Consider the following 27,928-nt stretch of genomic DNA (forward strand, 5'->3'; position numbering starts at 1 on the left):
GTACCCTTATTAGATGGACTTTGTAAATATTGTCAGTGATACCTGTGAGCAGAGGCAGTCAGTGTCTATGTCCAGTATAGCATGCCAGCTGTCTGAAGGAGCGTGTGAATGTGGCTCATAAAAAAGACTTGAAACTTCTTCAGTATTTTTTCCTTACTAAAAAAGTGTTGATATTCTGAACTGTGAACCAGGCACCTTCTAGAAACAGAAATGAAGGCTGGGTTTCACTCTGGAACTGGCAGTAAGCTAATTACTGGTAACAAAGACTGATTGATGTTAGATTATGTATATTTATGGGATATTAGCTTTCTTGGACTGTGATGTCTCTCAGACTAGTCCTGGCAGTAGTCTAGGACAGAATGTAGTCCATCCTGGCTCTTGGGTATCTATTAGCCTAAATGAAGAAGATTCATGTCATTTTGGTGGCATGGAAGAGTTGTATCCAGAAGGAGACTTTTTTAAAGCCTTAATCTGGAAAGTTGGCACTTTCAGAGGTTTTTTTCCTAAAGGAGGACAGTTTAAATGCCTTAGGGATTTTCTTTAAATCAGTACGCAAGAAAGGAATTGGTGAACATAAGGCAGTAGTGGTTAGTGGTGCATATTAACTTGCAGGATCAAATGCTAAAGTTCACTGATCCTGTGATTCAGATTTTTTTCCTGTCTGTGTCTGTTTTGTGTGTTTGTGTCAGAAGGAGGAGCATGAGGCCAGGGACACTTTCCAGGCCTAGCACAATCCAGTAATGGAAAGAGCTTGAATCTTGCTGCAAAATGGTGATGAGAAAATAAAATATTAGGAAAAAAACCCCACACTTTCCAAGACTTCAAGCCAGATTTTTGTCTTCAGTGGAAAGGAAGCAGGGAGGCTTTATGAACAACTGTTTGGAGTAGGAAAAATGAACTTACTGCTTCTAATTTATATTTACTAATTTCTGAAACAAAAAGCCTGCTAGAAGGCTTCCTTGCTTCCTTGTGGTTGAAGTTTTTGCTTTGTGTGTCATATCCAGCATCTCTACAGTTATCCGTGCAATACTGATTCAGTTTGGGTAGTAACTTGTGAGGTTTAGGTCTCAAGAGTAGAAAGGCCTCTGCAAGTGTTCCTATATAAACCCTTGTCTTTTCTCAAGTTGTGTACAGGATCTTTTGGTGATGGCCCCATGAAGCCCTTTCACCTTTGGTGTCCCTAGAAGTATATATCCTGTGAACTGGAGTATTTTCTATTACTTTGTGTGGCTTTCAAGCTTATGTCCAATGGAGGTCTGGATCAGGGCAGAGGAAAGATTAGGTAATGCAGGAAGAACAGGATCAAGAGACCTTCCACTGGTCTTGTGCAATACCTCTGCTGTGTGATTATTTTTTTTATCCTGTTTATACAAGACATCTTCACTTTGTTTTGCAGCTTCTTTTTTTCCCTATGAAAGAGGAATGTGTGTCTTGCCTCTACAAGAGATTTTTTTTTTCCTGATTTTTTTTTTTCTTCCTTTTTCCACAATCTGCAGCTTTGAAGAGGGTTCCAGTCTTGTGACCCACAGTCAGTCTTGTGAAGAAAGTCCTGTCTACTGTGCTGTCACCTTCACCAAAGAACATGGACAAGTTGATGTCAGAAAGGCCTGTTTCTGTGTCTAAGGTACTCATTGGTCTTTGGGGAATACTGTTTGCCTGTTTTTCTGTCACCAGAATTTTGGAAAGACCTATCTGTTCTTGGAGTGTTTTGTTGGTTTTTTTTTCTGGAATGCTGTGGAGGTAGGTGCTATTGGAACCAGTGGCCTTCCTGGAAGAGTTCTCCTTCATGACCACAGGTAGCAATTCAGTTTTTTGGCACATTTTCCAATTAGTCACCAAGTAGTCCTGCTCTGTTCCTCTCTGCTTGGAATGGGGAGTGTTTATTTCAGAGAGCTGTTTTTGGTGTGGGAGGGGTGTCTCCCATGAGGGTTAGTCCTGTTTTCTTAATATTTATGGAGGCTAGTTACAGTTAGTACATTTTAGTGTGTTTAAGCTCTCTTCATGTAGAGTGTTGCATTGAGCTTTTGCACTCAGTGTTGCAGTGCAAGATTCTCATTTTGAAGATAAGAATATGGCAAATCAAAATTTTGCTGAAATGCTTTCCCATATTCACAGTGGGAAGTGAAGTTTGTTGTGACCTTTTTCACATAAGGGAAAAAAAAGACTAGGACATTTGAGGATGGGATTCATGTATCTGAGGCATACTGTGCTCTCTTCCCTAACACCTGGATCTTAGATACAGTGATATGATCTCTTATAGTCAGTGGCAGAACCTGTTCTTGTGTGTTAAAGGCTAACTGTTGCCATTCCTCCTTTGGCTTATAGGCAATTCTGCTCTCTTAACAATTGCCACCAGGGCAGTTTCTGTTCAGGCTTCCCTCAGGAGAACTGCATGCTAAAACACTGGACTGGAAATAGATACATTGGTGAAGGGACAGAGACAAGAATAAGGACTCCGTATAAGTAACATGATTTTTAGCTCTTTTAGGGGGGACAGTGATGTGAATGTGAATGGCTGGTTTCCCATGGTGCAGAACTTGAGTAACTTCAATAGTCTCAAAAGATGCTCTGACCTTGTTACAGCAAGGCATAAAAATCACTCTCTCTTCCCCTTCCCTTTTCTTTTTTTTTTTTTTTTTCCCTCCCCCAAGGATGAAATGCCGAGGCTTCCTCCCCAGCAGAAGCCAGATATGAACTCATGCCCTCATGCACCTGGCAAATATTTCCTCCCTGGTGGGGGTGACAATGAGAACTGCAAGGCTAATGACAAGGAAAGGGAGTGGATCCGCCCTGATACACCTAGCAAATGCACATGGAAGCTTGGGACACCCCCCTCTGCCTCCCCTCATCGTCATACCACTCTGTAAGTATTACTTTTATTTGTTGATTTTCAGTAGAGCACTAATCCACATCCCTTCAGAGCCACGTGGATTTAACAAAATATGACTGTTTTAAATTGATGCTGTTTAGCACATAGATATGCTGGTGCTTAATTTCCATGTATAAGCAAAGCTAAGAACCCAGATTAAGGGGCCTTGCACCCAAGATACAAAATGAAATGGACTGGAACTAGCTTATTTTAACCAACCTGGCGAGCAGTTCCCTGACTAGATGGAAGATTGCATTATTAATGCCTTTTTCTTGTGAAATAGCTGACTCTCAGCAGTGCTAAGCCACTTCATGCCAGGAGGAAGTGCAGAGCACTTCATTCTTGCTTCAGCACTTGGCTTGATATCTGATTAATCCTTGTTTTGCTCAAGGACTTGATGTTTTGTGAATTTGTACCCAATGGACATTCTTTTAAACTAAACCAGCCTGGTAAAGTTGGGGGAGAAAGCTGGTTGAAATAAAAAGCATTGGAAGCACTTTGTTGCTTTTGTGTGATCTGCCTGTGGCCCCTTCTGTGAATACACTGACTTTGTTTATATGTGTACCAGGCCAGAACCTCTGAAAATCCTGCCAAGCATCCTCAATAAAGTTGGCAATACACCCTTGGTACGAATCAACAAGATTGGGAAGCAGTATGGGCTCAAGTGTGAACTCTGTGAGTACTTCTGCAGATAGAAAATCAAAATAAGAAACACCCTTTCAGAAACTTGGGTAGTCCTGGTTAGCAGTGGGACCACTGGAGTCCCATCTGGGCATTGGAGGAATGCAGGTACTCTGCAGAAAATGGTGAGAAAAATTCCTGGTTTTCTTTAGCAGATTTTCAGGTTTTCAGGATTTGGTCATCTAAAACATCTTTCAATTTGTACTTCATGAGGATATTTCCTGCAACTTTTCCATTTTTTCATAGAAAATATTTTTTGATTTTAAAAATGTTTTATGATGTTTTTAACTGCTTCTCATATTCAAAGTATTCATCAGTTTGTGTACAAATGCAGATCTGCAGTTACCTCTGAAGATCACTGAAAAATGATCAAAGGGACGAAACTGTCAGTGAATGTCTTTTGTGTTTGTTTTTTAAACCCAGCCATACTGGAGATATCTGGAGGTTCTGATTAAAGTCCTGAAAGGTGTTTAACACCATTGAAGGGATTAGTGCTGGGAGTACTTAAGTGAAAGTGTAGGCTGAACAATGGGAGAAACTTCCAGTTTGATCAGAAACTCTTTGGCTGGAGAATGTCGTGGGAAAGAGGCAAGGCGTGTTGGTAGAGTTCTCTTTCTCCCGTGCTATTGCAGTGGAAGAGCCCTAGGGCTCTTCATCCAAATGACTGGGCTGTAATAAAGAGGAAAGATGAAAGGAAAGGTCATACTTTGAGACCGAAGGAGTTGGGGTTCCTGGCTTCTGTGGCCAGTGTCAAAAGCCAAACTTGCTTTGCTCTTGTGACTCTTAACAGTGGAGATGCTGTGAAATGAGTCCCCGTCTCTGATGTAAAGTAGGGAGGTGAATTGGGCAGACATGTTAACAGGATTGCTGTTGCAGATATGTTTGGGATCAGCAGCCTGTTTAACAAATGACTGCTGTTTAAGAACTCTGCTTGGTTTCTTTGTTTCCAGTGGCAAAATGTGAGTTCTTCAATGCTGGGGGCAGTGTGAAGGACCGTATCAGCCTGAGGATGGTAGAGGACGCTGAAAAGGCTGGGATCTTGAAGCCTGGGGACACTATCATAGAGCCAACCTCTGGAAACACAGGTAGGGGATGGAGAGACCTGGCAAAGTGTAGGGGGAAAATGCTGTTGTGGCTTTTCTCGAAGAGACAGACTTGAAATTGGTGCATGAAGGCTACCTGTGCAAGGAAGAAAGGGGATCCCTTCCTGCTTGTGTGATGTAGGGAGCAGTGCCTCTTCCATCTCATACAAGGAACAATTCTGTAGTGTCCTATTCTGAGCAGAACAGCTGTGAAGGAGGTCTGGTAACTTTGCAGAGGTCCTTTGCTTTGTAAGAAAGGAAGTGTTCATCTGGATTCAGTAGGGTCTTCAAGCTCTATTCAGGACTTAAAGTCTGACTGTAATTATTGATTTAAAAAAAAAAAAGCACCAAAAGACTAGTGTGAATCTGGGTCTTCCCATTCTATTTAGGAATAGAATGGTCCCTGTCAGGTGAGGTGAGCCTTGTTTGAGAAACAGCCTTTCCATATTGGTGCAGGAGATGGGAGATGAGCTGCATCCCCACAGCATTGTCTGCTGACATAGGCCTTGCACACCTAGATTTTTCAACAGGTTCCCCTTGGTTCAGCATCTTCTCCTTGTAGGACTGGAGAAAGGAACAGCCCTGTGAGTCAGAAACCGGGCAGAACATCTGATGATCTGAGCAGCCTGGAGTTAACTTTGGGCTCCAGCTGCTGTTCTGTTAAGCTGTTCTGCTCGTGGGGAATAATCATCATGAAATGCTCCCTCTTGAGCTAGTTCAATATAAAATGTATTGCTTCCTCTGAGAAGTATCCTGAGCTGAGCTACAAGCTACTGTCCTGCCTGATGTGTTCTGGAGATGTGTTCCGTCTTTCCTGTTCCTAAACTTTTTCCTTGGCATCCACTGTTGCCTTCTGATAGGCATAGTCCAGGCAGATCTTCCTTTTGTTATTTTGATACAGTACAGCCTTTGTTAATGGAGGGACTAGGATGATGAGCTGATCTGTGACCAGTTCTCCTGCCTTCAGCAGAAAACTGGGAAGTCATATCAGTTGCCATTTGCTTGGCAGCTGCTCTGTGGGGGGTGCAGTGCGACTGAAGTCCTTGTGCCTCGTGGTTGTGGCTATACCTCTTCCCTGAACAATGGCATGTAGTGGAAAATAACCATATTCCATTCCTCCAGTGTCTGGGGTTATACTATGACACCTTGCTTTCTGGGTCAGTACCTGATAAATGGTTCTCTTTGCCACAGAATCCAAAAGATAGAAAGAAAACAACTGAAGGAGATACAGGACAATTGTTTCAGAAATATGTCTCTCTTCATGTAAAAGCAAAGACCAGGGCAGACAGTAACCTGAGAGAAATGGCTTTTGCTCTAGGCTACTGCTCAGAGCTACTGAATATGTTAAATGTGAGAGCTAATGTGTTACATTTTTGTCCTCTCTGCGTCCCACTTTTCCCTCAGCCAAAGTCCTCTTTGGATGTTTGCTGCATTTCCAGGTCAGTAGCAGAAAGTACAAAGTGTTAGAGTTCAGGTCTCAAAAGTGCTCTCTTCATCACCATAAGGGAGAGTAGAGCACTGGATGGCTTCTCTTCAGTCTTTGGCCTTAGTGAGGCCATTGTTTTTGGTGTTTTTTTTTTTTAAGTCGGGCATACATATTTATCTATAATATACCAGGAAAAGTTCTCCCCCCCCCACCATCCCAAATAATTAAACACCACTTGAATTACTTGAGGTGTGAGTTATGCTTCTCTTACAGGAACAGTTAAAGATACTCCCCACCCCGCGCAATTCAACACCATGTAGAAACAGAACCAGCTTTGAACAAGCAAGTCTCTGTATGGGGTAAACTGTGAGGCATTGTCATGAGCATGTGTTGGTACTGTGCCTGGTATCCAGAACAGCAAGGGGAGGTGCTGTGCAGCCTGACCTCAGAACATATCAACTAACTTGATCTGTTTAGCTTATCCAGCAGAGAGGTGATCTGATAGCAGGTGTAAGCTTCTCTTCTATGGGGAAGGCCCTTCTGAGCTTAGCTCTTCAGGTGGGCAGACAATGACAAGCTGGAAGGCAGAAATCAGGCTGGAGGTGCAGATTTTTGAAGTAGAAATGTGGTGTCTGTCTCTAACAGTCAAGGTACTTCACTGTGGTAGCAAGTTGACATAGTGTATTAGACCCTCAATCACAAACAACGTTTAATCATAGAGTACCGGGTTGGAAGGGACCTCAAGGATCACCTGGTCCAACCTCTCTTGAAAAAAGCACAATCTAGAGAAGGTGTGCTGTCCAGCTGGATCTTAAGTGTCCAATCTTGGGGAATCCACCACTTCCCAGGGGAGATTATTCCAATGACTGATGGTTCTCATTGTGAAAAATTTTCTTCTTCTGCCCAATCAGAATCCTCCCAGCAGTAACTTCTACTTTGTCTTTTCCATGTGGCTCCTTGTAAAAAGGGAGTTTCTGTCTTCTTTGTAGTCACCCTTTAAATACTGCAAGATGGTGATAAGGTCTCCCCTAAACATTCTTTTCTCAAGGCTGAACAAAACCAGTCCTCTTAGCTCTTCCTGGCTGGCTTCCCAGTCCTTTGATCATCTTTGTGGCCTTTCTCTGGACCCTCTCCAGCCTGTCCACATGTTTTTTTGTGTAGCAGGGGCCAAAACTGAACATGGTGTTGCAGGCGTGGCCTGACAAGTGCTGGCCAGAGTGGGATAATGACTTCTTTATCTCTGTTGGTGATGTCCTTGTTGATGCAACCCAGCACCCTGTTGGCTTTCTTTGCTGCAACAGCACACTGTTCACTCATACTGAGCTTGTTGTCCACCAGGACCTCTAGGTGTCCCTTACCACAGAGCTGCTCCCCTGCCAGGTAGATACCAGTCTGTGCTGCACTCCCGGATTGTATTTTCAAACATGTAATAATTTCTTTTTCAGAATGGACTTTGTTTTGGCACACTATAAAGTAGGGATTTAATGTAGAAGTGTGTCAATAGAAGCTCTAATGATCTTCTGACAGTATCAAAATGATTGCTCTAGTCTTCTTTAGCTTAAAGCTCATTCCTTTCCCAAATTAATTCTGTAAAAATTAAGTGGGTGGGACAGGAGTAAAGTAATGTGCATGGGGTAAAGTTTGCACATGTTAAGTTTTCCCACCCTTGGCTAAACTTTGTTGGCTGTGATCCTCAAAGAACTAGCATCGTCTGTAAATCCAGTTCTCCCTGGTAGCCAGAAATATTCCCTTTACCACCCCTCTAGGGACACTGTACTCTGAAGCCTCTGGTGGAAATCTGATTAAAGTCAGGGCATGCCAAAGCTAGCATTGTGGGTTTTGTTCTTTGTTGCTCCTTACTGTATGCTCTACGTGTCTTTACTTGCTTTCAGGAATTGGACTGGCCTTGGCTGCAGCAGTGAAGGGTTACCGCTGTATCATTGTGATGCCAGAGAAAATGAGCATGGAGAAGGTCAGATCTGCTTTTATTTTCAAGAATTTAAAAACAAGCTTGTTTGCGCTTGCAGAGTTCCTGGTGCAGATGAGTGCTGTGGCTTTAGCAACGAAGATGTAAGCTCTTTGTCTCCAAGTCATTGGCCAGGCAGAACTCTGCCAAGGGGCCGTTGCCAGTGCCCAGAGAAATCCAGGCTGGCTAGCTATGGACAGAAAATGTCTTGTATACCCACCCGCACTGTCACTTGGAAAACTGTAATAACTGTTTTAAATACAAATGTCAAGGGAACTTAAGACTTGCCTAGCACATTGAAGTGACTACCTGTCCCTGGGTTAGCTGTCCCCTCACTGCACAGAGTAGGAAGGAGGGCAGTGCTAAAGGTTTGAATATTCTGCTGTTCTGCACTGGGCTAAACAAGGCTGTGAGGGAGCCTGTTTACCTCCTCAAGTTACACTGGGGGTACTGGCAAGCATCTGAATTGTGTCACCACAACAACAAAAGAGAAGGAAAAGCTGCCTGGGTAATGTCAATTTACCTTCACTGTGGAAAGCACAAAATGTCTGGTTCTAGAGCAAGCCTGGTCCTGTGGTGCTGCACCAGCAGACAAAACAAGAGGAGAGAGTAGAGAAGAGATCCCCTGTGTTTCACGCTTGAGACAGCAAATTGCTGTCAGCAAAACCACTTATCTCAGTTCAAACACTTCTAGTGTTCCAATTAAAAGGTGGTGGCACAAATGAGAACAGTGTCCCCTAAAGGTCTATACCCATTGCTTGCTCTTACCTGCTCTGGAGGGAGAGGTACCACATGACCATTGCCATGTGCCATCCAGCACCAAAGGCCTGCCTCCCCCCGGCTCTGGAGCCAGGCTTTGCCTTAGCTCAGTGTCATAAACTTCCTTGCCCTTCTAGCAGTTGATTGGTACATAGTGCCCAGGAGGATCTCCTTTGCTGCCTGCTTCCAGAGGAGGAGGTAAATATGCATAATTTGCACTTAAACAGAAAATACTGGGCTATACCACTGTTGGAGTGCAAAGCATACGTGACCGGCATGAGAGGAGATGGTGTTTTGCCTGAATGAGGCTTCTCAATGTGTACCAACAGTCCCTACAGGTCTGAAGGCCTAGAATAGAAACAGGAATTTGACATCTAGCTTCCAAATAAAACTTAGTTAAGACCAAATGACATTAAGGATTTAGACCCATGGTTCAGTGATGTAAGGCTGGCGTTTAGGAAAACCACTAGGAGGCTATTGCAGACCAGGTAAAAGGGAAGATGTTTTCTTTCCCCTGCATCTCAATGAAGTCTCTGTGCTAGAAGACCATTTTTGGGTTTTGTGACCACCTTTACTTCCTACAGGTGGATGTCCTGAGAGCTCTTGGTGCCGAGATTGTGAGGACCCCAACTACTGCCAGATTTGATTCTCCTGAATCTCATGTGGGAGTAGCCTGGAGACTGAAAAATGAAATCCCCAATGCACATATACTAGACCAGGTAAGAGCCAAAGCGTCAGAGGTGCAGGCGTAGCGTGGGAGGAGGTCTTGCAGTCTTGTTCCTTACTGTCCTTCGTTGACTGTTCAACAGCCTAGGTGTGTCTGTGGAGGTGAAGTGTCCCAGGTTTGGAGCTGTAGTTGAGGCATCACCATGCTACAGGGTAGCAAGCTTTTATGGTCACTAGAGGGTAGCAACGAGCCGATATTTGCAAAACCTGCAGAACATGTATGGCTTCCCACTGCCTCGGCAGTCCTGTGGGGAAGAATTAGGTACAGGGGTCATGTTCTTAAAAGAAACTGTCCCACAGACAGATCTGATCCTGGCATTGGAGGGTGCTGGCACCTTAAAACTAATGTTAAATTAGTTCACTAAGAAAGGTTGCACCTTCCCTTGGGCATTCTGCCTAGGTCCAAGTAATAAGGAAGCAGTCTGGAAAGAGTGTATGCAGCTGTTGTGGGCCTTGGATGATGTTTGTTGTGTTCTTGAAATGGCTCACAATGTGATTATTTTTTTTTTTGTCTTTCTAGTCTACTTAATGTTTCTTCTATGTTCCAACACAGTACCGTAATGCTAGCAACCCCCTGACGCACTACGACACCACAGCTGAAGAGATCCTGCAGCAGTGTGACGGTATGTTTGATCTACTCCTCTTCAGGGAGTCTCTGGTATTCTCTTCTTATTAGGTATTGGGGGACCCAATGTGGTTGAGAAGTACATGGATTTTCACACAGCAAATCCCATACGTATCATAGAATGGTTTGGGTTGGAAGGGACCTTAAAGTTCATCTAGTTCCAACCCCCCTGCCACAGGCAGGACCACCTCCCACTAGACCAGGTTGCTCGAAGCCCCATCCAGCCTGGTCTTGAACATTTCCAGGAACGTGGCAGCCACAGGTTCCCTGGGTAACCTGTTCCAGTGTCTCACCACCCTCATAGTGAAAAATTTCTTCATAAGATCTAATCTAAATCTCCCATCTTTCAGTTTAAAACCGTTGCCCCTCATCCTATTGCTCCACTCCCTGATAAAGAGTCCCTCCCCATCTCTCCTGTAGGCCCCCTTCAGGTACTGGAAGGCTGCTATAAGGTCTCCCCAGAGCCTTCACTTTTCCAGGCTGAACAATCCCAACTCTCTCAGCCCGTCTTCATATGAGAGATGTGCTTCAGCCCTCTGATCATCTTTGTGGCCCTCCTCTGGACCTGTTCCAACAGGTCCATGTCCTTCCTGTGTGTCATTAGAGAATTAATTTTTTAGTAGTCATAGTAATGATTTTTTTTTCCCATTAAAGAAAGGTGCTTTGGCTTTTAAATTCCTCTGCTTGTGACCAGGTGGAGAAAGAAAGCAGTGATGCTTAAGTTATCTTTAAAAAAACCAAGCCATGGCTAGAGTGGTGTAAAAACAGCATTGCTTTCTCTGATCACAAATACAGTGTCATAAAAACCACAGGATCATTTAGGTTGGAAAGGACTATTAGGATCATTTAGGTTGGAAAGGACTATTAAGATCATTGAGTCCAGCCGTTACCCTAACACTGCCAAGTCTACCACTAAACCATGTACCTAAGTGCCACGTCTGCATGTCTTTTAAATACCTCCAGGGATGGTGACTCAGCCACTTCCCTGGGCAGCCTGTTCCAATGCTTGATAATACTTTTGATGAAGAAATTTTTCCTAATATCTGATCGAAACCTCCCCTGGTGCAACTTGAGGCCATTTCCTCTCATCTTATTGCTTGTTAATTGGGAGAAGAGACCGACCCCCCACCTCACTACAACCTCCTTTCAGGTAGTTGCAGAGAGCAATGAGGTCTCCCCTCAGCCTCCTTTTATCCAGGCTAAACAACCCCAGTTCCCTCAGCTGCTCCTCATAAAGACTTGTTCTCAAGACCCCTCACCAGCTTCATTGCCTTTCTATGGACCCGCTTCAACACCTCAATGTCATTCTTGTAGTAAGTGGCCCAAAACTGACCACAGCATTTGAGGTGGGGCCTCACCACTCCTGAGTACAGGGGATGGTCACTTCCCTAGTCCTGCTGGCCACACTATTTGTCATACAAGCCAGGATGCTATTGTCCTTCTTGGCCACCTGGGAACCCTGCCAGCTCATATTCAGCCAGCTGTCAACCAACACCTTAAGGTCCTTTTCCTCCTGACAGCTTTTCAGCCACTCTTCTCCAGGCCTGTAGTGTTGCATGAGGTTGTTGCAACCTGCACACCTAAGTGCAGGACCTGGCACTTAGGTATTTTTATGTTCTCAGACCAAATACTCCATTACACTGAAAGCTTCTTCACTTAGGAGTCCTCAGGAGTACAAACTGTTCTGTGTTGCAGTTACCACCAGTAAGACCTGTTTACTCTGCAGGGGATTCATGTTAGCTGTAGGCAGCCAGGTTGGAGTACCAGAAGTGATTGAGCTGTGGCAGCAGAGAGCTTTAGCTGGGCTAATTCACCCAGCGAAGGAATTGGTTTGAGAGCTACTGGAGGCATTCAGTGTGATGCTGCAGTCTATCATGTAGGCATTTGCCGTAGTAGGTGGTAGAAGGAAGTCTTAAAGGAAGCTACTGACCTGCCTTATAAAACAGTACAGTTTCTGATGGGACCCTCTAATAAGAAAATTGGCTATTAAATTCCTTCTCATTAAGGTGAGGACGATGTGAAGGGATCTTCTCCTCCCCATCTCTGAAAAGTAACACTAGCCGTTCAGGGGATTTGGCTTGTCTTTCTGTGGAAAATTCTTTAAATCTGAGTTAGGATGAGTATATTTTCACAAACTGGAAACCCACAAACTGAGTATAGATTATTTCTAGCTTTAGGTTTCTTGTTTGTATTTATAGGCCAGTCACTGTTCTGTTATTATTGAGATTATACCTCTGCATGGCAGGGTGTTATTCTTTTGATGGGCAAGCATTTGTTTTGTGTGTGAATTGGAGAGTGTGTGTGTTATTAAAAAAGCTATTATGTTCATGCACCATGGAAACTAGGGGTAGTGGAAGAATGAACTATCATACCTGGACTCGCTCTGAGTGCTCATGACCAAAACAGTATTTTTCATATGAAAATTAGAGAACAGTTGTGTTAACAGTTCTCTCAATGGGCACCTATGCCATGCTCTTGGCACTCATTCAGTAAATTAATATAATGGGCTGGTCATTATAAGTTAAATAATGGGTTCTCTGCATCAGGAAATATAGGAAACTACAGGTGTCATCTGTATAGGCCACCTCCAACTCTGTCCAAAGTACCACAAATTAGTGCCTTGCCAGGCTGCTGGATGGACATTTCAAAACCACTGTTGAAGTAAATGGAGGTAGAGCAAGGTGGTCTCATAACACAGCTCTTGGGAAGTGAAGACCCTTATCTTGCCAATCTTTGTTAACGCAACTCCATACTTTGACTTAAGTGGGTTTTTAATTCATCATTCTGGGGGAGATTTCACAACTGCCTTCTATCCCTCACCTTTAAACAGGAAAAATAGACATGCTGGTGGCTACGGCTGGCACAGGAGGTACTATCACTGGCATCTCCAGAAAGCTAAAAGAGAAGTGTCCAGATTGCAAAGTAAGTGGTAAGCCTAAAGCATTTCTCTTTGGTGGTGTGAACCTTAAACTGCTCCACTTGGCACGTCCCATTTCTTGCAAGCCTGCCGTGGGTCTCCTTGGGAACCTCTTGGTTCTTTTCAGTTAGAAGGTAGTTCTGAGCAGCAAAAAAAGGTTTTCAGACTGTTTGAAATCATCATACTCTGGTCTCACTGGTGACCAGAGTTCAAGTTTGGCTCAGCAAATGAAAAATGGCCCACAGATCCCTGCATGGGGTGTCTGAGAAACTTCCTTCTCTCGTACATACTGCAGCCTTCTCTTTCCTCTCAGACTGTGCCTTCACTAAGTTGTCTGGACCTGCTGATGTTTTACCAAGTGAAATTTTCTCTGTGTGTGCCAACCTGTGTGTTTATCTGTGTGCTGTGTTAGATTTCATCACAGAAATTGGTATCGTGTTTCAATTGTGAATATTTTTCTACATAGGCAGGGAGCGGTAAACAAAATAAAGGCTGCTTACACTTGGCACAAAATATATTGGCTGTAATGGTGCCTGACATACAAATGAGGACAGCCTTGTCTTGGGGAAACCCTGTCCTCTGTTTAAACCAAACAAACCCTATGTAGAACAAGTGGTGCCCCTCACTTAGCGTCCATGGCCTGAAGAGACAGGATGTGTTGCCAAGGGGCCAGAAGCAGCAAAGTGTTTTGCTTGCATGGGAGGTGAATGTTGCCAGGAAGAAATGAATAGGAGACTAGGTTGCTGTTAGCTTGGCTGTGTGCACAGCTAATATGACACCAACAGCTGTAATGAGGCCAGAGCTCATGAGTAAATAGCTGTGTTCTCAAAAACAGTGTGTCATGGTATCCAAAGTGGAAACTGCTTCTCCAGATTATAGGTGTTGATCCTGAAGGCTCCATCCTTGCTACACCAGAAGAACTGAACAAGACTGACAAGACAATGTATGAAGTAGAAGGAATTGGATATGATTTTGTGCCCACAGTGTTGGATAGATCTGTAAGTTGTGCTGCCTATTTTACTGCCCTTTGCTTTCTGTTGGAATGCAGAAGTGAGGTGAAAGGTGGAGAAAAACTTGTGGAAATATTTCTTTGTACCGAAAGGAGAGGGCTAGCAGACAGAACTATTCCTGTTCTTTCCATCAGCAAAAGTCCTCTCAAGGACTTTTGTAAACAAGTGTAAAAACACTTGTTTTACAATGCTGGATGGAAAATCTGTGAGCAGATAACCTTTTCCTAGACCACTGTACTTCTTTTTTTTTTTTTTTTTTTTTTAAATAAAAAAAAAAACCAAGCAACCAATTAAAAAAAAAAAAAAACAAACCAAAAAACCACAATACCCCAACCCCTCCCAGCCAAAAGTGATATGACTATGACCTGAGCAGAGCCCATGTCCATGGGAAGCTCTCCAGGAGGGGAGGAAACTGATGCTCTCTGTGGCTGTCTCAAAACAGCCTGTTCTCACAGCAAGGTTTCAATAAGGAGTCTGTTGTGCTAATGTGATTGTCTGTACTTTGGCAAAAGAAACCCCAACCACTTGGTATTTGGAGGATGGAAGCCCAAGCACATGACTCAGTAGGGCAGTTGTTACCTCTAAGAGCATGGGTTGAATTTGTACTAGTTGTGTGGCTCCCCTAGCCCTCCTCATTTAAACAGACTCTTGTTTCTGTCTTCCTGCCCCTTGCCAGACAGTGGATCAGTGGTACAAGAGCAACGACGAGGAGTCATTTACTTTAGCGCGCATGCTGATCCGAGAGGAAGGACTGCTGTGTGGTAAGAGCAGATGTGACTCCTCTGAAAAATACGTGGGGGGTTTCAAGTCAGAGAGACCTTCTTCCACTTCAGAAGCTCCTTGCCCTGGACTCCTCTACTTTCTCTCCTCTCTTTCATTCTTTCTCATTTCACTTACGGTTTCACAGTTCTGACCCTGATCTGCATTTTGGCAGGTGGCAGCTCAGGCAGTGCCATGTCTGTAGCTCTGAAGGCAGCCAAAGAGCTGAAGGAGGGTCAGCGTTGTGTTGTTATCCTCCCTGACTCTATCCGGAACTACATGTAAGAACCTGCTTGTTTTTTCTCTGGGAAAAGGGTGAGGCAGTCCCTCAGACCTCCTTATGTCAGTGGCGAGTTGAATATGTATTTCTTATAGAACCCAGTTACCAAAGCAAGGAGTGTGTTTGGGGCACAACTTCTGAGGTATCTAGAAAGACTCTGACATGGAGTAAAAAGGAGCTTAGTGTCTGAAAGTTAAGCTCCTCCTTGCGTCTGACTTCAGTATATAACCATCACTTGTTAAGTCTTTCCCTGTGAAAGATGCTGCTTTCACTGTTTTATTTGTTGAGGACCATTGCTATTATCCCATTCCTGGAAGGGTCCCTGTAAGGCTGGCTGCTCTCGCTGCCTGTGTCCACAGCAGAACACAGCACTACTGTAGCACCAGCCAATGTTGGGGTGAGTTCACAGGTGGAAGTGTGAGGGCTTTGAGCTGTGCCAAGAAGTTGTTTTTCTCCTGCTACATTGAAATATTTCCCAAAACATGAATGTTTCCTGATTTCTCTTGTATCCAGCATAATGCTAGACAACTAGAAACTGCAGACAGACCTTGCCTGAGTACAGGCTGGCACTTGTCCATTCCAAGCTGTCTCTCTATTGTGTTAGAAGGGACTGGTGCAGATGAGACTTTGTTTCCTATGGGATTCCTTTTTCTTCTCATGAGTATTTCTTCCAGTGTTGAAGGCTGGTAAGCTTGGATGGCGAATGGCAGTATATTTTCAGTTACTCTTTAGTTGTTAGTGGTAATGAGTGGTAAACAGTTGCCTCTGTGTGCTATTAAGTTTGTGGTCAGATGTTCAGCCTTCTAATGAGCTTTTCACTTCCTATCCTTTCCAGGTCCAAGTTCTTGAGCGACAAATGGATGATTCAGAAAGGGTTCATGAAAGAAGAAGACGACCTTGTCAAAAAACCTTGGTAAGCACGTCAGATCCATTTGGCTTTTCATGAGTCTATTCAGTCGACTTCATGGCAGGTGCTAGTTTAAAGCTCATTTCAATTTATATTCCTTTGATTTAGCTACTCATACATCAACACAATAGCATGAAAAATTGCAGCTGTTAATCAAATCTGCTTAAATTAATTTACTTCCTTCTTTGAATTGCATTGCAGCAGAAGAAAACTTGTTACTTTATGATTTTTATTTTTTTTTTTAATGAAAGGGCTTGTATCTGACATGAAAAGGTAGTATATGGAGAACACCTCTAAGATCAGAGCTCTGGAGTGCAAAGCACTGCAATTCTACATAGCTGGAGCGGGTAAATTGCTACCTGTAATGACTATAAATATGAGTAGCTCTTTCAGTAAGAGCACAAAACTTTCTGTGTAAGATATAAATAAAGAAACTAGGGACATTAGTGCTCTGCACTACCTATATGTGATCCTAGAAAGTAGATAAAATGAGGAAAAGAGTTTCAGTCTTAAAGCCTTCACATACTTGAGTGACTTTCTGATATTGGGGAGAAAACTTGAAAGCCTTGAAACTTTATCGACTCAGGCTGAATTCTGACTCTTCCTTATAGCCTCTTGTCATTCTATAGCATTGAAGGCCACTGTACATGAACAACCGGTTCTGTTCTCTCCATAAGATTTGCATGGATTTGTTTTTTATTTCATCCCCAGGTGGTGGAACATCAGTGTTCAGGAACTCAAGCTCTCTGCCCCTCTGACTGTGCTTCCTACTGTTACCTGTGCAAAGACTGTTGAAATTCTCCGGGAGAAGAGATTCGACCAGGTACCAGTTGTTGATGAATCTGGGTATGTCCACATAATATCGCTTCATCCATATGTATCACTTCTTTCACTGGGTCTCAAGGGATGTCTTTAAATGCTTACTAAAAGTATACTATCCTTTCACTCATCTTTCTTCAGTTATAGTAACACAGTTCAGAAATATTACCTTAAACACACAAATGCTGGACTTAATACACTGTCCTGGTTTCAGCTGGGAAGGAGGGGATTTTCTTTCTAGTGAATGCTGTGAAAGGAACGTCAGTAATGTTGTTGCTAAATGATGTTGACACTATTCAAGGACTTTTTTTGAGCTTCCCGTAGAAGCATAGACAGAAGAATGGAATGACCAATGAAATATTCCATACCATAGATGTCATGCTTAGTGTATAAATGGGGATTAGCCAAGAGGCAGTAATCCGTGATCATTGCTTGAGATGGTGCCAATTCACTGGGCAGTGAGAGTGACCTATGTCATTATTATTATTGTTATTTTTCCTTTTCTGTTATTATTTTATTAAACTGTCTTTATCTCAGCCTACAAGGCTATTTTTTCTCTTTCCCTTCCTTTTTTTCCTGTCTTGTCCTCACACTTCTTGGAGGAGGAGAGGCAGCGGTGTGAGTGAGCAGCTGCATGGTTCTAGTTGCTGGCTGGGGTTAAATCATGACATGTTGCTGTGCCAGGACTGTCTTGCCCTTCACATAATAAGCTTCTAAGGATTAATATGATCTACATACTCAGTGTGTCTCTGCCGGATAACTTCACTGTTTTTTATAATAGCTGTTTAACTTAACAAAGCAAAAAATCATATTTAAAACAGCCCCGAACCTTCCAGTCTTCACCACAGCTTTTACCCAGTTTCTTCCGAGCCTTGCACTATAGTGCAATGTTGTGGTGACACCTATAAACCAGGGTGTCCCCAGGAAGATGGTATGCCTTATTACCCTGCAAGTCTCCTGTAGAACAGGCTGAGTAACGAGGAGTTGCTCAGTTACTCTCTGCTTACAGTGCTAACTCAAGGGATTAATCGTTGCAGGTCCTTGCAACATCCTTGCAGGGAGAAGGAGAATAAGCAAAATTGGAGTGAGCATGTCTCTGGCCCTGTCACACCTTTTAAAAGGACAGATGAGGGTGTAAAACAATGAAGCTGTGTTTTTCAAAAGCACTCTCAGATTGCAAGAAAGCTCTCTAGTTGCAAGAACTAGAGACACAAAAAGCCTGATGCTCAGCAGAGCCAGGCACCCACAGCACCTGCTGACTTCTGTGTGAGTCTCCAGAATTGGACTCTGTCTCCTGCAAAGAGTCCAAGTATACTATCAATAATGTTTCTTTATACCACAAAGCAGTTGAATGCACTTCTCTGAGAACTGAGGGTCGATGCTTTTATCTACAGGAACACCTGAGGCCTTTGTGTTGTTTAGCCCTGTCTTCTCTCTCTCTCTTTCCCCAGAGCGATTTTAGGCATGGTTACCCTGGGTAACATGCTGTCTTCACTGCTTGCTGGAAAAGTTCAGCCTTCTGATGAAGTCAGCAAAGTAATCTACAAGCAATTTAAACAGGTGAGTGGATATATTCTACAAATACTTGTTCTCTGTTTTAAAGTACTACTGTAGGTGTCCTAAGACTACAGTGCTGTCAGGTTGGGTAAGGTTTACCTGAGACCATGCGGAGCAGCTGTTACTGAGCACAGATGTGCTCTAAACTCTGTCCTAGGTCACTCACTAGCTCCCAGGTTTGTGTTGTGGCTCTATGTTGTGTTTTATATATAAATATATATATATATATATCATATACACACACATATATAGATATATAGAGCATGCTTGTCCTTTCTTCCTACCCCTAAAACCCTGTCACAAACCTGGCAATGTAGCTATCCAGGAAAAGAGACAGGGAGATGTTGAAACGGCTCTTAAAAATTATTGCTGTATTGGCTAAAAACAAGCAACTGTTTCCCTTTTGTATCAGATGCCTTGCTGAAACAGGGGGATGGCTGCTCAAAGCTGATGTTGTCCAGATATGTGAATTTTCATTTTAGCCAGTTTCACCCATCCATCCAATGTGGTGTGCCAAGATACCATAGCTTCCCAGCTGTATGAGTGCTTTTCTAAAACATACAAGTATTGTTGCTGTTGCTTTTCTTCTCTTGCAGGAAATGGGTTTTGTTTATAACATGGAATACTTGACCTATTTTTTACCAGGCTTTTTGGTTTCAAAAATGTCTCCTAGTAGCTGAGTCTGTATTCTGGAAGTATGTATAATGCTTCCATTTAGCCTACAAACTACCAAGTCCCTGAGGTTGAGAAAGGATGCTAGTTCTTTATGGAAAAATGTAAATATATTTTTTCCTTCCCAGACAGATAATCAAGCATCAGGTGGAAATGTGGTGCGTAACAAAACTGCTTAGTTCATGTTCTCCCTCACTTGGACAACTGAAGAGTTTCTGGGCTGGTGGTGTGCAATCATTTCTGTAGCTACACTGGTGTTAGTTGTAGTAGCCAATTCTCTGCGCTTCTGAGGTTGTGGCTTTTTTCCATGGGCAGCTTGAAGTTTCTCATGCATCTTCAGTAGAGAAGAGCTTAACTGTTTCTTTTCTCTTTGGTTCTGACTTATTTTCTTGGTGGAGGATGGAAGGAGAGTTCCACAAAAGTGGTGGTATTGCTAACATGCTAACTAAAATGTGATGCTAACTAAAAGCATCATTTGTTGTTTATTTTCATTTGAATTGATGATTTAAAGGAGAAACATGGTTAAATGCACATAACCTCAGAGGTATTGTAGATTTTGCTTTTCTTGCCATTTTAGTCAAGCTTATTTTGCTTGTTTACTGGTGAGATTGGGAGAACGGATCATCTGTGTCACTGAAATGACTTGGAGTATCCTACAGATAGGATCTGTACCACAACATCCATCAATAAGAGGTCAGCTTAGCTTGTGACTACCAAGGCAAAGCTATCTTTTGGCAAGGAAGGAAGCTTTCTTTGGTATGATCACTACAATTATTTTGTGGTGATCTCTTGGAATGAAAACGTAATAGTTACAGCTTTTTTTTAAAGTCTCCAGTAGGATAGTACTCGAGAGCTTTGAAACACCAGTCGCAGGATAATTTGCTAATCCAAACAAGTGCTATGTGTTAGTGGAGTGGAGATCCATTCTTGTGGAGTCAGATGTTAGTTCCAGTGGTTTGGATTTTCTCTATCCCTTCTTCCCTAAAGGATCCTTGCATCAACTACTAATAGCTACTAGGTTTGGTGCAGGCATAGCCTTAGTAGATTTCTTGTCTGCCTTTGCCAGAAAATAGGGCTGGGGCCTGGTCTCTGACACTTTCTTATTACTATGTTTAGCTGTTTGTTAGCCTGTTCCCTGGTGTGATTTTGGTTAGTGTCATTGAAGCATTTACCATTCTGCTAAACAACGCAAGGCATGGTGTCCCCACACACCTCCTTCTGGGGAGGGAGGGAATTTAGTTGTAGGACCGTGAGCAGTGCAATGTCACTTGCCTTTGGAGCCAGACAAGCAGTCCCAGTCATCTGTAATGTGGTAACATCTGCGTGGGCTAATTGTCTTAAAGACAGTAGGCTTAAAAAAAGAAAAAGACTACATGTGGGAAAACGTGTGGGCAAAACTTTTAGGGAGCTTGAATGAACAGTAGTGAGACAGGTGAAGAGTCTGTGGGAGTTCTGTAAATATGTTTTGGAATGCTTAACAGAAATCTATGTTCTCATAGCTGTGCCAGTGCTGCTTATGGGCTGCTACTTCTTTAGCCTACTCAGTCCCTGAAAACAGATCCATTGAGTATACACAATCAGATGTCAAGGGGCTCTATGCCTTCAATGAGCTTTGAACTTTAAAAAGTTAGGCTTTGCACATACCTTTGCATAAAATTGCTTGTCAGTGGTGGTGGCTGATAGCTGACTTGACATGGCAGTAGGTCCAGATTTCCTTCTACCTCTTGCCTGGCCCACAAGTTTAAGGATCAATGCTTCAGTATGCGCTATAGCCTGCTGGTCCCTTAAACACGGGCTGCTGGGAATCCTTTTGATCTCTTCTAACTCAGTTAGTGTGGAGACGAGAGCTGTGTGTCCCGGTGCAGCCCAACTGCTCATGCATTTATTCCTCAGTCACAAGCTGAGCTCACTGTAGGATAAAGGCTTGTTTAATCTGTAGTGCAAGACTTTTTCTTTGCCATAAGTTGCTTTAATCCCCTTTAAATGAAAGTACGTCAGAGAGTGGTTGCTGCTGTTACCTGGAGAGAGTCACGTGGGTAATAGGCCGGTTGCTGCTGCTTAATATGTTACAGCATGTAGGAGGAACGGTTTTATGCATTCTTTCAGATGGGTCCAGCAGGTCATCAGCCAAGTGTTTCAGAAGGATTTGTATTGTTTCTGAGGTCAACACTGGCTGCTTTCTTGTTTAGTCTTTAGCAAAGTTGAACTTCAGTAAAGATGAATTCTGAATTCTCAGTTCCTTGATTCCCACCTGAATACAGTGTTAGCTAGCAATCTTCACCCTTGGTTTTGTTTTTGGCTTGTTTGGGCTTTTCACCTGCTGCCTCTGCAGATCACATTCACTTCCACGATGATTTGCAGCCTGATTCATTCACTTTTCCCCAGTCTTTACTCCCTAGAGTAAAATCACCAAGTGTAATGAGTTCTATGGTAAATTCTTTGGTTAGACACATGGAACACTTGATCTTCTTCTATCATTGAGGTTTTCAGATATTCGGCATACTCATTATGCCGAATCATTTACAGAATCAGAATTAATAGCTTCATTTAGTGCTTTGGGGTTTTTTTATTTTTTTAAATTAGAAACAAACAAAAGATCTTTTAGGTTAGCCTTGATTTGTTAGTGTTTTACAACACTTCACATGGAGAGCAGTATATAAACGTTGATGTATTTTTTTAATACTGCACAAAGTATATGGAGATTATTCACCACTAAACTTCTAAAAGACTGTTTTATTTAATTTTTGTATCTCTCTCCTCAGATAAACCTGACAGACAACTTGGGGAAACTCTCTCATATCCTGGAAATAGACCACTTTGCTCTAGTGGTTCATGAACAAATTCAATGTGAGTATGATGTACTGCACCTTATGAGAGATAATCTTTGAGTGGTAGCAAGAAGCAAGTACAAGTGTGAGTGTGTAAACAAGTTCTGAAGAAGCCAAAGCCTCTCTCTGTTTATGTACCTATGTGCTGTTAACACTTAGTAAGAGATTAACACTGTAATTCTTGTGGAGTAAATGTTAACTCCATTAATAACCCAACATACTGTAATGTATCTGCCTTTGGAGCAAGTTACTGCTCGGAACTGAATGCCTGAGTCTTGTCTGCTGGACAGTGGCTTTGTCAGTAGCAGTAAGCCAAAGAATAAGCTCCTGCACGACTACTGATTTTTGCTACTTCCTACTCCATGCAGTTCTATCACAAGGAGCATCCTAGGCTAACTACACTTAATTTTTTTTTTTGCCTTTCTAAAGCAAAACCTTTATTATAACTTAATAAAGTACAATAAGATCTTAATAAGAGCTAGATGTCAACACTGACATCACTGTCTCAAGACAGCTTAATATTTATTTTTCTTTTTTATTTTAACTTACTCCACTTGACGTTTTTCCTGCAAACTCTTTTTTTCATCCTTCTTAAAACTCTTTACACTGCCTTCTGTATGAACTGGAAAGGACTAAATAAATCTTTAAAGCTAGGATATATCACTGTTATATGTGAATAATATTTTTTCCTGGTTTGTCTTCCCTACAGCAGATAACTTGCAAAATTACACACACTGAGGAGCTAGTCTAAAGACAATATTAAGACTCACCAGATAAACTTATCTGACGGTTACCTCAATTATAACTGTAAATGAAGAATGGTAATGAAATTTGGGGTTGTTCCTGATAATCTCCGTAAGGATGTGCTCCTCTGTCCTGTTTATCAACCTAGAATCTCACTGGAAGCTTGCAATGAAACAAAGATTGAGTAAATGGAAAGGCCAGGACAACCCAGCTGGCTGAGCAAACTGCTTACATAAGATGCTAAACATTTTAATACAGCCAGGCTTTAGGATAAAGGGCCAGAGGTCACTTGGCCGCTTGGTTCCCAGGTCAAAGGCTTATGCTCTCAATGAAAAATCTCTTGAACCTATGCTTTCAATGCAGCAATGATTAAATAGTTAATAAGTTTTTTTTATATAAATGGGAAAATGCATTGTGAATGTTTTTGGGGTTGTTTTGGTACTAATTCTGTATTTGACAGCAGTGTAGGAAGATGGTAGTGTTGCATGTCCTCTGGTGATCCCTGGTTCTAATGGGATAATATTAATTTGCATCTATTTCAGGTAGAGCCATGGAAACTTATGTACGAGGAAAATACATTTTATAATAGAGGATTTGGTTTAAATTTTCATGTCAAGAAGAATAAATCTGATGGACTCTTATTTTTTCCTTCCGTAATGTTTCAGTTTCTAAATCTCTTTTGTTGAGGAGCCTTTCTGAAATTAAAATCCTTGCCACTTACTGTGTGGCTGCCAGTCAAGATGACGTTTAGGTTCCCCCTCAAAGTACAAGGGTCATCAGTGATAACCAGCTCCACTGACAGGCCCTGGCACGTGGAGCTGGGTTGGCTTGGCACCTGTCTTTACAAACGATGCCATTAAAACCAAGTAGGATTGTGTGATATTTTTTTTTTTGTGCCTCCTAAAGCCGGAATCTCCTCTTTGTTTCTGTGTAGATCACACTGATGGTTCCTCCAGTAAGCGGCAAATGGTGTTTGGCATCGTCACAGCCATCGACCTGCTTAACTTTGTGACAGCACGAGAACGGGGAAGAAAGTCCAACTAATGTCAAGAAGCAATGTGGAGCCTCTTCAACAACACTTTGCAATCTCCAACAAAGAATCAGGTTTATTTCTTAGGTAGAATGGTCTGTCCTTAGGGTGTTTTTGTTTTTTAAATTCTGAAAATAAGCAGTTAGCTATCCTGGTGTCAGCTATACAGTCAGTGCATTATGCTGTATTGCACAGCTTCTGGGGACTTGTTTCTTAATCGGGTTACACATATTTCTTATCAAGACAATTTATTTTTTTACCTATATATATATATGTTAAAATATTGCCTAAATTAACCGGTAAGTTCCTAACTTGTTATGTCTAAAGTCTGGCTTTCCAAAATGTTTCACATTCATGTAATGTGTTGAAATAAAGAGTTACTGGAGGAGGGGCCCAAGAGAGCTCTGGAAAGTTTTGGATTTTTTTTTTTTTTCATGCAGGAGTGTTAAGTTAGGTAATACTGGTGTGGAGACAAAAATAGAACTGGGACACGGAGAGAGGAAAGGGGAGTTTCTCTTTGATGAGATTGGTGTAAAACAGGAGGAAGCCCAGAGGGCTGGAGTTGGGGCTTGTTTCAACCAACTGCTCTGAGGAAAAACTGACTTGAGTAGAAGCCTGACGGTGAAGTGACAAACAAACTAATGACTTTTGTTTTGCACAGTGCACCTGCTTTTACTGCAAAGACAGACCTTTCTTTTTTTAACCCAATTGTTAGCACAAGTGAAAAGATTTAAAAGATCAAGCTTCTCGCCTAGAGGTTTTTGAAAATCACACAGTTTCATCTAGTACCTTCCCCTTACCTTTGCACCCTCTTATTTATCTTATAGTGCTTCTTTTTATGCCTGTTTTAGAAAAGCCAAAGGTAATCTGTCAAGAACTGTAAACTCTTTAAAGTCCTGTTCAAGTGCTCCTACACTGTAGTGCCTTATTCCAGGAGAAAACCCCTACTATTAAGTGAATGCACTGTAGCCAAGCTTGGAAGTAACTGGCAAACATGGTGTAGGCTGGTACTCAAAAGTACACAAGAATACCATGCACTAGGTGTATGCAGCTACGGCTTTTCACCACTTCTTTAACTCTGGATTTTTCAGTAATGTTTGACTTGTGTAGCCATGGCAGGGGTTGGCACTGGCAGCCCCATCCATACACTGCTACGCTCAGACTACCGGCTGCTCTTGGTGGCAATGATGAGTGGAATCAGCCTCGGGTAACAGAAGAAAAGTAGCCGTTCCTCATCTTCATAAGGACTGCTCTAATAATCTTCTGACTGGCCTTTTTCCAAGAATAAAGTTTTTGATCAGTAAGAGTAATACTACTTAGCTTGTCTCTCCACTGAAGTAGAAGAATGCTACTTAGGCTGGGGCTATTGCTGCTAGGATAGCAAAGTTGGGTTGTTCTGTTGTGTGTTTTTCTTTCTTTAATTAAAAAAAAAAAAGCTGAAGGGAGTTGTGACTCTGCTAAGAGAAAACAAAGGAACTATTTAAAAATCACAATTACTACCTCCTATATATAGATTTCTTTCTACCTTGCTGGCCTCCCTGTGGCAGTGGAATTTGCTGTATATTTTGGAAGTGTGGGCCCGGAGGAGGGAGGTGGTGGAAGCCACCCTGTCCTACGTCAGTGCTGAGCAAAGGACATCAAGCAGAGCCTTTGCATCTGTGCCTTGGGTGGTGCTGGCCTGGAGAAGGGAGGCAAGAGCTCAAAGCCAAAGAAGTGACATCAGTGATGGTGTCTGCCTGCCAGCAGTGCGACAGGTTTGTTTAATAGCAGCTTCTCTCTCACCTTAAGTTTGTGAATGTTAAGAACTTTGCTATAATAATTAAAGCCTCAGACTGATTTCTGATAACTCTGTAATGCCATGCTGGTGAATGATACGTTTATTCGGTTTATTTCCTTAGATGTTGGCTGCCCCTTTGGATTAGGGCTATTTCTGAAGTAATATGAATCATACTTACCTTTAAACTATGGTTTAATTATTACATTTATATACTTTAAGATTTAAGACAACTTTTCTCAAGGCTCTGGAGTAAACTACTATAAAGTCTAAAAATATACAACTTCAATAATAATTGGTTTTAAGGTATGATTGATTTTTAATTTTTTTTTTTTTACCCTTCTGCTATGCAGTGATTCCTTTCTCTCTGTTTCCCCTCACTGTAGTAGCAACCCCAGCTTGGGTGCTTAGACTACTGAAAAGCTGAAGCTGAACTAGTGTGAGTATGGGATATGTGTACCTGCGTGTTAAAGACACTCTTCTCAAATCTGGATTAGCTTTAGGCTGAAAAGCTCTCTCTTACCTCTGTTGCTGCTTGGCAGAGCCTAATAACTTATCTTTCAAACTGTATTGTTTTAGCTGCTTCCCAAGGGGTCATAAATAACTTAGTGCAGTTAAGGGCATGGTCTTTGATCTTAGCACTTTTAACATCCTTTATGTTTCTCAGCATAGAGAGAGTCTGTGAATGGTCGGTTGTACCCCTTAAGACATTATTTCAGCCAACCTTCTAAACTCATTTCCCAATTATTTCAAATAGATATATTTTCATATCTAGTCTTAATGTATAGAGGAGACTGAGAGGGAGTTATTTCTTTGATTACTTGTATTTTCACTGTATCCTTTGATTCCCACACTTGTAAAAGAACCTGTATGCTTCACTAGGTGCTACTAACTGGAGTGTTTGCTGCAATCGTAGCCATCACTGCTGATAAATTTTGGTGTTGCTGTTGCTTTTGAAAATCTACCCTACTTGCTTTTATCTGATCTCCCCCCTGCCCCCTATTTTTCATCTGATGGTGGTGGGGAGGGGATGCTTAAATATATGGGGCTTTTTCTTTTTCTTTTTGTGCCTGTAAAGGCTCTGTGTCCCAGCCTAGCCAAATTTGGCAAGAAATACAGGTAGGGTACAAGGAGATTCCCAAAGTTGCTTTTCAGAACAGCAGTACAGGAGAGAAATTAGAGTTGGGTCAGCAGAAGATTAATGGGTAGCTTTACCTGTGATACGGAGAAAAGTGTCAAGATTTAAATTTGTTTTTTTAGTTTACTGTTCATAAATTAGTCTTTGTAGTGTCAGGAAATCAGGTAGTATTGCTGACAAAGAAAGAAGGGGTGGTTAGGGCTGGTAGGGAAGAGGGAATGTGGGTCTAAAGCAATCCAGATAAGTCAAAGTATCAAAGAAATCCATGTGTGCCACTCTGCTTGTGCGACTTGTTAAGAACCAGAGCTGTCCCCTTTTCTGCCCTGGCACAAGGAGAAAATGGTGGTCACCAACTACTCTTACTCACAGCAGCAGCCCTGTTTTACCAGAGAAACTGGGGAAATAGATGGAGTTGCTGAATGACTGAAAAACTTTCCAGAGCTCTTTCCTGTAGTAGGGATGAAGGCAGCAAAGAGAGGGGGACAGGGAATCCTGCAAAGCTGAAGTTTCTCTGATGCAGAAGCTTATGAGCATGATGCTTTTTTGTATGTGTGAGAATGTTGTTAATTAGCCTGGTCCTGGTTAGTAGCGCTAGGGCTGGATTAACGCTGGACTCATCTCTTTGTTTCAAATACTCCGAGGACCAAGAAAGACGCTGCAATTTGTTTGTTTGGTCTTTAACCTGAAATTCAAGTCCAGAGCTTGAACAGAACTGTATTTTATTCTGAAGTGGGTGCCTTGCATCTTCTGTTCACCTGTGCTGCTTATTAAGTGCTGACTAAGCCTGAAAACCGTTTTGCACGTGGGTATTTTTATCAACAATTTATGCTGTACTTGCTTGTCACTGTAAGAGAATATCAGTCCTTTTGGTCTAATGTTGGCTCTGCAAAAATACTTTTATTTTCTCACCTGAAGACAATTATCCAGTAAAATCTGTATAATATTTTGCAAGCAGTTATCAGGGCGATGACTCAAGGGTCATTCCGAAGTCATTGCATCCAGTATTACTTCCCTCTTCTTCCACGAGCTGTGGCTGACTCCAGAGCTCTGTCTAGCTGAGGTTCCTCTGAGAAACCAGACCAGTCTCATCTGGTCTGGAAAGCTAGTTGGTAATGGTTTCTGAAAAAAGGCTATTTGCTGTTACGAATTTTACACAACATGCTCACTGTCAGGGGTTGCCTGGCGTTGCCACTGCCATCCAATAGCCTTTCTTATTGTGTAGTGTCAACACACTACCATGACAAAGGGAAGACATCTTATGCTTTAAGGAGCTGGGAAAAAATACTATGTGCTCTATTTATTGCACAAATGTTCACAAATGTACAATATAAAGAGTTCAATAAAAGCTGTTTGATTGCA

The 27,928-nt window shown here is 42.3% G+C and overlaps 1 protein-coding gene across 3 annotated transcripts in view; it reads left to right on the plus strand.

Moving 5' to 3' along the window:
• The window catches only part of LOC106885756 (cystathionine beta-synthase-like), a 32,709-nt gene extending 4,781 nt beyond the window's left edge, over positions 1 to 27,928 (plus strand). For 2 of the 3 annotated variants that reach the window (XM_014938203.1, XM_014938204.1), the window contains exons 2-18: positions 1,497 to 1,624; positions 2,652 to 2,863; positions 3,438 to 3,544; positions 4,501 to 4,635; positions 7,951 to 8,030; positions 9,368 to 9,502; positions 10,063 to 10,132; positions 12,965 to 13,056; positions 13,924 to 14,049; positions 14,738 to 14,822; positions 14,996 to 15,101; positions 15,936 to 16,013; positions 16,719 to 16,853; positions 18,278 to 18,386; positions 19,184 to 19,213; positions 21,818 to 21,902; positions 23,562 to 27,928. In XM_014938203.1, the coding sequence (XP_014793689.1) occupies positions 1,583 to 1,624; positions 2,652 to 2,863; positions 3,438 to 3,544; positions 4,501 to 4,635; positions 7,951 to 8,030; positions 9,368 to 9,502; positions 10,063 to 10,132; positions 12,965 to 13,056; positions 13,924 to 14,049; positions 14,738 to 14,822; positions 14,996 to 15,101; positions 15,936 to 16,013; positions 16,719 to 16,853; positions 18,278 to 18,386; positions 19,184 to 19,213; positions 21,818 to 21,902; positions 23,562 to 23,671 (1,737 nt within the window). In that variant the 5' untranslated portion in view covers positions 1,497 to 1,582 and the 3' untranslated portion in view covers positions 23,672 to 27,928. The remainder of the gene's footprint in view (positions 1 to 1,496; positions 1,625 to 2,651; positions 2,864 to 3,437; positions 3,545 to 4,500; positions 4,636 to 7,950; positions 8,031 to 9,367; positions 9,503 to 10,062; positions 10,133 to 12,964; positions 13,057 to 13,923; positions 14,050 to 14,737; positions 14,823 to 14,995; positions 15,102 to 15,935; positions 16,014 to 16,718; positions 16,854 to 18,277; positions 18,387 to 19,183; positions 19,214 to 21,817; positions 21,903 to 23,561) is intronic. The other variant, XM_014938205.1, reaches the window with a different exon arrangement.

Source organism: Calidris pugnax, unplaced genomic scaffold (genome assembly GCF_001431845.1).
Source record: "Calidris pugnax isolate Ruff unplaced genomic scaffold, ASM143184v1 scaffold25, whole genome shotgun sequence".
NCBI lineage: Eukaryota > Metazoa > Chordata > Aves > Charadriiformes > Scolopacidae > Calidris > Calidris pugnax.